Source organism: Barbus barbus (assembly GCF_936440315.1).
Source record: "Barbus barbus genome assembly, chromosome: 6".
NCBI classification, from domain to species: Eukaryota; Metazoa; Chordata; class Actinopteri; order Cypriniformes; family Cyprinidae; genus Barbus; species Barbus barbus.
This window is the reverse complement of record NC_136734.1, coordinates 24,543,827-24,555,000: the sequence shown is the minus strand read 5'-3', so window position 1 is coordinate 24,555,000 and position 11,174 is coordinate 24,543,827. Positions and strand designations below refer to the sequence as shown.

Below are 11,174 nucleotides of genomic sequence, written 5' to 3'. Positions count from 1 at the left end.
CACATAAAACACAAAATACATTATACTGTAAAACATAAAACCATAAAACATGTTCCTAATGACTGTGGTAATCCAACACACCCACCTACTGGTCATCAGTGCATAAAAATGCTTAGCATTTTTCACAGACTTAATCATTTTAGAGTCGCTAAGGACATATGACGAACAGCGCCTTTGGATATAAAACAGCACTTTTTAAACATCAGTATTTTACGATACTTTTAAAGGTCTTACTTTGTAGCTGGATTATACTGTATGGTCGACCTTCTAGAATGTTAACAGTGGAAACGGTCATTTATCCAGCAAATTTACGTTAAGCATATGGGGGGCTCTTTGCAAATGAGTATGGCAGCATTTCCTGGCAGCCAGTACGAATTGCTAAAATCTGTGTGGATGCTCATAAGAACACCACTCACTGTAAGCCAATTCCAAAAAATGTATCACCTTCCTTAATGAATAAAGTGAGCATTCTTCATCCAGCTCATTAATTCAGCATGAACACCGCTGTCAGAAAAAACCGAGCAGATACAAACGGCAGCTACAAGGAGAAGGCCAAGTTTGTGAAACATAACATTAGCCTGTGTTTCTGTCAGCTAAAGCTTCTGCTTCTCTGGGAAGTGTACTCATACAATGATATAATTGTGCTCGGCACACTGAAGTCTTGACATTCATATTTGGAACAAGAATGGGGTTTGTCTGAATACTTTTCTTTTGACATGATGGTGGTTCCCTGCAAAGGTCCAGCTCAAGTCTTTTGTGGCTCCTGTTGATACAGCAATTGAGCCAGTCAAAAGTGGCAGGGCCCCCACTGAGGTTATTAACCTTGGCACTTCGATTTGTCCACAATTGTTTGTTTCAGAAAGACAGTTCCCGCTGTTTTCCTTAGAAAAGCTTTGATGGCTTTTCAATAGAAGCTGACATGATGGGGACAAAGAGCCAGACCAAAATATGGAGCTTGTATGGAAAGCCAAGTCACCCCATTCAAAAGTACTTAAAGTGTGAATGCACTGTATTTTGTCTTTAAACTGGGTGAATAAATGAATCAGCTGCTCTTTGAACATTGCAGGCCACAAAATGGAGGGAATTGCAGGAAGGGGGCTTCAGATTGATTGACTGAGTGACTGATTTGCCTGTATACTGTTCACAGGGGACAATGATGGTGTATTTGAAAATAGTCAAGAAAGTTCCACTACATTTTCACAGAGTTTTTTCGATTAATCTCTTTTGCATTCCTCCTCAAAACATCAAATATCATAGAAAATTTCAAATTTGCAGTATAAGTAGAATGATTTATTTCAGAGGCGTCATTCCCTTTCAAAGTGACGGGGCATGTGCCCCCTCAGATTTCTGAGCTAAGTGGACTTTGAATGCAGCTTGCAGCAGTGTGATTAGATTCAGTGGTTCAGTGCGGCAGAGCATCAGCTGCTAAATTCAGATTTGCGTTTGCTGGCGCTGAACCAGAGATAGACGCCTTTGTACAGTGCTGCATTATAACCAATCACACACGATTCTGTTGAGCTTTTGAATGCAATGGCCAATCAGAGAAGTTCAGATGAGTCATCGCTGAAAAGGTGTTTTGTTCACTTGCTCGCTGATTGAATTATCTGGCAAAATTCTCCCATCAGAAACAACAAAGTGCAGATGTGCGTACGAATGTAAGATATTAATTTCACATTGTAAACAGCTTCAGTGATTTTAATGGGAGTTTTTGAGAGTGCCTAAACACTGGCTAGACTGAATGAAAACATTCTTTGATAATGTAAATGTTCTTTGCTCTGTCAAATGAAAGTGTTATAATTAGTAACTTACAATATTGTTATTAAGTTCACATTAAATACAAAGTCAGTCGTATTAAAAATATTTTATGGCATGACACCCATATCTGGTAAAATTCTGAAATGTATTTGGCTTTTGGACATGACAGTATTCACTATTATCATTATATTCAGTAATTTTGTTTCAAAGACTCACGTACAGCACTGCAGCCTTCACAAACAGGGATGTCCGATTGCTGTAGTGACTTTTTCATTTCCATGGAGAAGTCTTCGAACTCTGGCTTTGTGGACCTAAGCAACGTTACAGTGTTGAGAAAGCTGTAGGCAGCCTTGGCCTCATTGTCATATTTGTCTCCTCTCCTCCAGGATCCATCCCCTGTAAAATAATGTTGTATTTTTATTGTATTTCATTTTCACATGAGCATATTGCAAGATTTGCCATAGAAAAGTATGTCTCTTAAAACAAGGACATTATACAAGCATGTTTTGCCTGTTTCTGCTGATAAAACCTCAATGACACTGGCTGAAATATCTACTCTGTTAAGTTCACTGCAACAATGGGGCATTTAGATATGCACAAGAACATCAGTGGAACATCCTGGACCTGCACACCAGACAATATCCAGGCGCTTTTGTGTTGAGCCAAATGTCTCTTGAATGTAATCTCTATAAAGCAGAAGAGCTGGGCCTCTTGCAGTTCAGTGTAGATATAGTTTCATTGTGCTACAGGGTCACAGGACAATCTCATCTGACTATGGCTCGTCTTGGGAATAGAGATAAGCTCTGTAATCAGTGCACAACAACCATGAGTACAGTAGTGGAGCTTTACCATAGGAAGATGAGTTGAAGAGCTCGATGTTGAAGAAAATGTGGTTGCCGGTGGTTAATTTTCGTCGATGGGCCGCCAGCATGAGGTCTCGTACTGTGTCCGCCTTGGCACACATGATCACCACTGCAAAAAGAGACAGAACAAAATGGTATTTGTCAGTCAAAACAACAAATTTAGGCTACCACCACTAGCAGCAATGCATGTTTCATTTTTATAATGTTAAAACTGCATTAATGACTAGGCTTAGTAAACAGGAAAATTCTGAACAAAATAAAATAATTCAATAACCAAATGATTTTCATTATTTTTTTGGTTCTGTTAATGGTTCTTACATGTGCTTACATTTCCACCAATGAGGAAGGAACACCATTCTAAAATGCTCTGAAAATGTTCCCTGTGTTACTATTTAACATAAACACACAGCATACACAGTAAAGTCAGATTCTCAAGCAAATTACTCTTCTGAGCCAGTTCTTTTTGCTGAATCAAAAACGTACAGTGCAATAAGTAATGCCTGATCCCTGAGTGAAAGACTCCTCTTAAGCCAGTCTTTTTTATGAATTGCACATCACAACCTTTGAGTCACTTGGTGTAGTTTCTCAATTAATCCGACTCAATGAACCAAAAACGGATACTATGTTATGTTGTACTTAAACCAGAAATTAAGTTTTTGTGCTGTCATTATGAATATGTCAGCCTTTAGGATATAGATTGCGCCAAAACACTGACAAAATTCACAATTAAAAGACATAAGCATTCAAAACCCAGTCTCTCATTTCAACGAATCAATGATTTTGATGATATCATTCTAAACTTCATCTTCTCAGTTTTTCTGACCAGTCAAATGCTCTGTAGAATCTGAAGCATCCTGACTCTTACACTATAAAAGATGCTAAAGCTGCAGCCAAAATGGTCATTTGTTTACACATTTATTATTTTATATAGCAATTCATACAGTTTAAACATGCCTTCCATTGGGGTGTGCACTGTGCACACTGCTCTGGTCCAGAGACACAATATCACACATATGGGACAGAAAACAAAACATATCCAACCCATTTGAATTCTGCACAGAATGATGTTTTAAAGCACAATGGAAGAGAACAAACATAGGAAAATGTTTAGACATCCTTGCCATTATAAACAATGATTATGAAGAGCAACGAACAGCAGGTGATGAGCTGCTTGATACAGTATGTCCCGCCCTCAACAAACTGAATAATGCTGTGATTTTCAAGATACTTCAACCGGACTTACATCAGCCACTGACTCATTGTTTGTATGATAATACTGTATGTACAAGAATGGAATCGTTAATTTCCTTATGATTCCCATTTCTATTTATGGCAGACAAAATCCAAATTTACAGACCCCAAATCCAACATGCGCATTAAGTTATTATCATCTCAATTCTGAGAACATGCTCAGTGCTGTTAATTTAGAATTAATTATGACCTTTATGCTACTGGCCAGTTTTACAAGAGCATTGGCATTGATTCAGTTATGTAAGCACAGGCTCATAAGTAGCAAAGAATAACTTCTTTTTGACCTGGTCTAATAGAAACGCAGTCTGAGGTACAAAATATTTTCCCATGGAGCAAGGAGGTCAAAAATAAATAAACAAGCAAGCAAACAGGGTTTAAAAAAAAAAAAAAGTCGCAAAGTGTCCCATAAATAGGAAGATTCAGAGGATTGGAACTTTCCCCACAGCTCAGTCAGTGTAATGCGCTGCTTGAAATATCCTCAGCTGAGTGGGACAAACTTCACCTCAGTATTCCTGCACTATAGCACCCTTTAATTACAGAGCGCACAGTACACTACAGGCCCTGTGTTGGCTCTCCAATGATTCCATGGGGTAAAGCTCCAGCCAGCAATATTTCAAAAATCTGGATTTTCCCACTGACACTAGTTACAAATGAGCTGAGGAATGCAAAGAGGCAACACATGGCACACTTACTGTAGGTTGCGCCGCATTTAATGCACCTGGGGGTCTATATAGAAGCATAGTGTGAACGTGCACATGGAAATAATATCCCTGTGCAAACTCGTGCTATATCGCTACTGAGTATAAGGGTTTACTGTCTTGCCCCTCTGTCCAACTTTGGCAGCATGGCACAGAATGCAAAATAAGCAGGGCTATAATGACATTTCTCTGGCTTAGTAAATTCATTCCCAGAGGACCACTCTCCAGGTTTCCAACAAGCCAGTTTGTGGTTCTGTGCTCACGTCATTCACTGTCAAAACACTTCAAAACCGTATGCCATGCCTTATCATCTGACATTTAGCCTCTGCATGGATCATAACTTGGAATTTTATGTGTTGTGTCAACAGCCAGGTATGTCATTCTTATCTGCCTGTTAAGTCTGACGTCACGTGTCACAGTTTCCAGGTCCAAACACTCTATCAGATGCCAAAAGCAAACAACATATTCACTCACAGTGTGCTGTAGTACTACTCAAACATCATGATCCTAAGCTTTTTCTGAAATCACAGATGGCCAGATAGCGATTAATTTGCTATGAATCGATAAAATACTTGTGTTGGTGAGTACAGAGACTGTAGTGTGCACTGTACATTTTTAAAAGCTTGGCTTAAATGTGTGATATGAACAAATTGTGCTCTTAAACAGCTCGAGACAGTATTCTCCGTTGAAACGAGTAGAGGCTTGGACATTCATCTGTCGCAAAGCCCTCAAGTTGTTTCTGATTGGCTCAGCCATGATTTGGAAAGGTTTTTTTTCTTCTCACGATCTTTCATAAAGCAGCTGCTAAAACATACTTTTAAATCAGCGCTCATGTGCAGACTGGGCCATGTCATTAAAGTTATCTGTATTTTATGACATTCGCCCCAGCTGTGCCAATCGACATGCCGCAGCCTCATGCAACAGGTTGAAAACCGCTTAACGAAGACTGACAACAACAAAAACAAGGGCATCGCAATGGCCAAATGAATCAAATCAGGCATCACAGGAGCTGGAGAATGTCCCAATAACGTCCTCTACAGATGACTGCAGGCAAAGAAAAACTATTTGGCAATCTCCACTAGCTTCTGATTATGAGAAACTGTGTGAGAGAGTAGATAATGATGAATGCTGTTATTATAAGCAGCCACATAAATCAGCTTGCTTCCAAGCTTGTGTAATTGACCACTTCAGGGACAAACAATGAACACTGAACAATGACATCTTCATAAAGTAAGACATTTGTTGTATATATAAAAAAAAAAAATAGTACAAACTTGTAATGTGAGTATGTGACAACTGATCAGTTAAATTTATACCAAGATACTTTGCTATGTGTATTGTATCAATACTCACTCCTACAGTATGCACACCCCTGCAGCCTTCTATAAATGAGCCTCTGAAAACAAAACAATAAAGTGTCTACCATGCCTGGAATACTAATTCTAACACCAGCAATCTACCTCATGGAACAGTCTGCAGCATTTAACATTCAAAATATATGCAAATTTATACAGTGGCTATGTCTATAATTTATGGTAATATAAACACCAACTTTTATAACCAGTGCAATGCCATCTATCTGGTCATTTTTTTAATGTGATGTTCCCTTCTTGCAGCAGACCAATTCTGATCAATTTTATTTTGCAAAAATGGGTGCTTTAGTAGTGATCACAAGCTCAAATAACTGCTGCTATCTGGCTGTGTTGTCAACTGGTGGGCTGCAATGCAAATAATACAATGCAGCTAGCTATATTTAAGAGAGCACAATAAATAGGCTTTTAAAAATGAGGAGAAAAGCTTCCCATAACTTTTGATGTTAACGTCAAATCAAACTATACTGCATTTGGCCATACATTTAAAAGGCAGATGCCAACATGGACAGCCAGTGTTGTTACTTAAAGGGATAGTTCACCCAAAAATGAAATTACTCACCCTCATGTCATTCCAATCCCGTAAGACCTCCGTTCATCTTCAGAACACAAATTAAGATATTTTTGATGAATTCTGAGAGCTCTCTGACCCTCCCATTGACAGCAATGCAATTAACACGATCAACGTCCAGAAACACAGCAAAGAGATCGGTAAAATAATCCATGTGAGATCAGGGGTTCAACCGTAATTTTACGAAGCTATGACAATACTTTTTGTACGCAAAGAAAACAAAAATAATGACTTTATTCAACAATTCGTCTCCGCGTCACCCTAGCACCATTTTGGAGAGTATCCTCTGAACGTAAATAGCGTATGCTGTTCTGTGTCAGCTGCGGCACGTGGTTCTATCCATCGGTTGTTCTCTAGAAAGAAGTCTGACGCGTCACCGGAAGATATGTGATGACATTTTTCAGGAAAATTACAAGCTCAAAAAAAAAAAAAAAAAAAAAAACATGGGTGGGGACTGCCCCCATACACATTCAACAATATAAAAATGGCAGCATTTCTTATAAAATACTCGTACATCTGCAGAGAAATGACACTTTGGGGTGGATCCTGTGCAGTTCAATGTTATACTTCAGAAGAGGCTTGAAACAGATGTCAAATTTTGCCCTGAGTGTCTGGCAGGCACCTGAGAAATGCATCCCTTCACTGAGATTCCACATTCAAATCTCTGCATGGCCTGAGATGGGTAGATCAAAGGAAGTATACAGGTCATCACTCAAGCAGCATTCCATACTTGTACCTTTATAGTTGCTGTGGGGGACTGCAACATGTCGATGACCTTTAGCTGCTTTTAACTGGTAGAAAAGAGAAAGAATTATAAAAAGCCTCGAGAGGTGTAACCCTGGCATTGTTAGTGTCAAAACAGCCCCAAGACAGCATTAACCTCCTACCCCGTTTCATTCATTCCATACTGACATTTGCAGAATTGGTGGAACATTCCTTTATTAATGACCAGCGTTCACGCAATATGCTTAAGCTTAAGAAACCCAAGATGTTCATTTTGACGCACACGACTGTCTTAGGAAAGTGATACAGGGGATTGGGCCCTCTGCAGGGCCCCTGTATTGAGGCATATCTGTATATTTTCTAAAATCGACAACATTCTTGCTAGGAATGTAAGAAATGCACTGTTTATGAAACAGGATCACTAAGGAGGTGCACAGTCAGACTTTCTGAAACAGCACAGATTTGGAGCAGACGGATGTGATGTTTAAAAGCAGGCTGAAACAGCAGACAGTTCATACTTTTGACAGAAGGCCTTTTAGCGCCACAATGTGTCTAACACCAATAGTAGCAGTGCGCTCCAGGAAAGGTGTAGCCTCTCTGGGTATTAAGAATCAGCCAGGCAGGCAGTGCATGACTTTACTCGCCGTGAGAAAAGCTGTTAAAAAGTGCTCGAGGATGTCTAGAGGAGTGCTAAAGCCTACAATTGCTCCCCAAAATTCCAACAGCTCTCGCTCAGTGTTGACCGCCTGTCAAAATTCTGATCATTTTTTCCACAAGCTTTCTTATGGACTGCAACTGACCTCTTGTCTATCTTTACAGACGGGGAGCCCAAAGAGATCAGGAGAGGATGAAAACAGCCCTAAATATCTGCATTTGTACATGTTCTATTTTGCTCTTGTCTGATGCACCGTCCTTGGTAGTTTAAGATGCTGTAGATTAGGATTGCTGTTCTCTTTAATGCATTATCATTTGGTGTAAACACTCCTTCCGGAAAACTAAATTCCAGTTTAAACTAAACATGAATTAATAACATAAGGAAATGTGTAGACCAGGGTCAGTACTTTGCAAATCCGCCCTCTTGACCTGTGAATACCCGAGTTGAGTCACTGCTAATGAAGAAAAAAAAAATCTGACTACACAATTTTTTTTTTAAAGCTAATATTCTCTACAATGTTTTCCAAATATTTTGTCAGTTACATACCCCTACAGTCCCATCATTTAGGGTTAAGTACTAAAGTATCTACTGACACCAAATCTGGAATGTTTCCTTTAAATCGTGTTATACAGACTTTCTTTAAAAAGGGCTACAAATGCGCTGTTAATTTACATTAACAATGCAACAATAACGAAAAACATTAAGCCACATTTGAAGTGTTTTTGCCCTTAATTGTTATTTAACCAGTATTTTCCATGGTACATTTTAGGGAAAAAAACAAAACATTTTCACATACAGCAGTTGTTAGCAGCCTAACTGAAATGTAATGCTGCTTAAAATGATGCAGGTCTTCTTGCCACATCTGATCCCAATGCCCATGCCAATCCCATGTTCCAATACATATTCAATTGCAATGAGAAAAAAAATGGTTATCCTGAGTTATCTTGTTACTGTGATTTTATTTGGAAAAGTGAAATCTCATCTATTTAGTATGAATGTGGATTGCTACCACTTGTGTTCTAGTCTGGTAAATGAAAAGCAATGGGCTCAAACCCAGCAAGATGCCACTCCACTTGTTCAAAGGATCAGCTTCTGGCAAGAGACTTCTATAGGGGATTGTTCTTTTAACAAGTGTATTGTAAGACACTTTTGACATATATGGCAAGCTGTTTTATTTCCTCAAGGTAATTGTCAGTAAAGCTTAAGTAGACACTTTTTAGACAGGGAGAGAAGAAACCGCAACTACTGTAGCACCAAATGAATAGTTACTAAGGTACCAGCAACAATTGGAATATATAGCTATAGTCTGAACTGAACGGTTGATAACAGAACCACAGTTTTAATGGAATTTATTAACAAAAACCTACAGGTAACAAACAGTAATGGTGCATATCGTGAATAGGTAGCCTACTAGCGACTAATTAAACGCTATAATTAAATATTATGAACGTCAAATTCATAAATACTAGTATGAAATTAAGATAAATACTAAACGCCAAACTGATACTGGTGCGTTTTAAGGAATAACTGTTAAAACGGCTTGCCATAGAGCGTTTGGTAAATGAAAGACAATTAAACGAGTACCTTCGCTCCCGTAGACGGACGCGATGATCCCGTCGGCATCTACTCTCTCCTCGTGCGAGTTTAACACGGCGTAATCTGTGGCGATGTGGTACTCCGAGAGCACCGTAAAAACCCCCTCTGTCGCAAAGTAACAGTTTCTCTCGTCTTTATCGTCGTCGTAAATCAAAGATGCAGTTCTCCAGCCGAAACGTCCGAACATCGCCTGAAACGTCTCGGCCATCTTCAGGTAAGTTGGTGCGATTCTTGTGAGATGCGAGTACTCGGTGGTTTTCAAGCTGAAGCCGGTGGCCAGAGCACCTGCTGAGATCACGGAGATGTTCCAGTGCGATGCCACTCTGACCACCGACGCGGCGGTGTACTCGCACACCGGACCGAGGACCAGGTCGGGACGCTCGTCTCTTTGCTTGTCCACGAGCGCGTAAAGAGCGTCCATCCCGCACGCGGAGTTCACATACTGCACACTGAATTTCAATCCAGCAAACTCTGCTCTGCCGAGGGTTTTTATCGCGTACTGAATAGCCGGAGAAACTCTCTGGTAAGAGAACAGGTATGTGTTGTTGTGAGGCAACATGACCATCACGTCGATGTTGGCAGTCAGTGCACTTGTCCTGCCAGGCATCATGAGCACTACCCAAATGGACAGACATAGTGACATGAAATATGACATCTTTAACACCAAAGAACGAAGAACTTTTTTTTTTTTGCAAGGATTCAAAGCTTTTAAAAGTGTTTTTTCCCCCCAAGTTGATTAGATGTTATATAAATTAAGACTTATCCTTAATTGAACTTAGTATGGCAAGATCCCACTCTTTCTGTTTATAAGTGAGTTGTGTCCTGTGAGCCTCTCCAAAGCCCCTCTCTCTTCCCCTGTTTGGAGTCTTCTTTGGGTCTCTGTCTAACTCTCCGCTTCCCTGTGTAATTACTCTTGTTAGGATGTGTGAAGTGTGCTGGTCACCACACACGCTGCAGTCTAGGAGGAATTTTCAAGCATCCTTTCATTATTATTCCTGCGTCATCGCTGCGCAGCCCGCCCCCTCCTTAAAGCTACAGCGTCGAAATTCAGGACGGTCCACAACTTCAGTCGAGATTTAATGGTCAAGGTGGCGTAAATATAAAAATATACAAATTATGTTTTATTATAAAGCACATTTATAGACAACACATGTGGTTCTGTACAAATTTAGCCATTCGTAAAATGCAACCCAACAGTAAAATCAGAGGCCTATTCAATAATAAAGGTTTAACTGAGCAAGAAAACCAGACATCACGTGGAAAAGGAGACTCGTCCACCAATTGTGGGCCACATCTAAAAAGGCTCAGTCTCTCTTGGACTTGCATTCACGGCAGGGGCAGATCAAATCTCAACTGTCTGGACAGGAATAGAGAGACAAAAGATCACAGATGTTTTGGAGGCAAAGCCTGCATGGCCAAGGCCTTACACATTAACAGCAGAATTTTGAAGTTAATATTAAAATTCATGGACAACCAGTGAAGAGAAGATGTGCTTTCCTCTATTTAGTCCTAGTCGGAAATCTAGTCATAGCATTTTCAGTTGATGTACAATGTGTTACAGTAATCTAGTGGAGTGACATAAATCAAAAACATAAAACTTACAAGTATCAAAAACACATATATGTAATTGTCTAAATAGTACTCCTCTCATGAAAGATAACAAATAATCCCTATTGTCTGTATTGTAGACTA

General features: G+C 39.6%; 1 protein-coding gene across 2 annotated transcripts in view; it reads right to left on the bottom strand.

The window, feature by feature from the left end:
- The window catches only part of LOC306871073 (atrial natriuretic peptide receptor 3-like), a 20,047-nt gene extending 9,603 nt beyond the window's left edge, over window positions 1–10,444 (bottom strand). The window contains exons 1-3 of one of the 2 annotated variants that reach the window (XM_079418762.1): window positions 9,471–10,444; window positions 2,605–2,727; window positions 1,976–2,151 (exon numbers count right to left, since the gene is read on the bottom strand). In XM_079418762.1, coding sequence (XP_079274888.1) covers window positions 1,976–2,151; window positions 2,605–2,727; window positions 9,471–10,137 — 966 coding nt within the window. In that variant the 5' untranslated portion in view covers window positions 10,138–10,444. The remainder of the gene's footprint in view (window positions 1–1,975; window positions 2,152–2,604; window positions 2,728–9,470) is intronic. The other variant, XM_079418761.1, reaches the window with a different exon arrangement.
- Window positions 10,445–11,174: the final 730 nt, after the last annotated feature.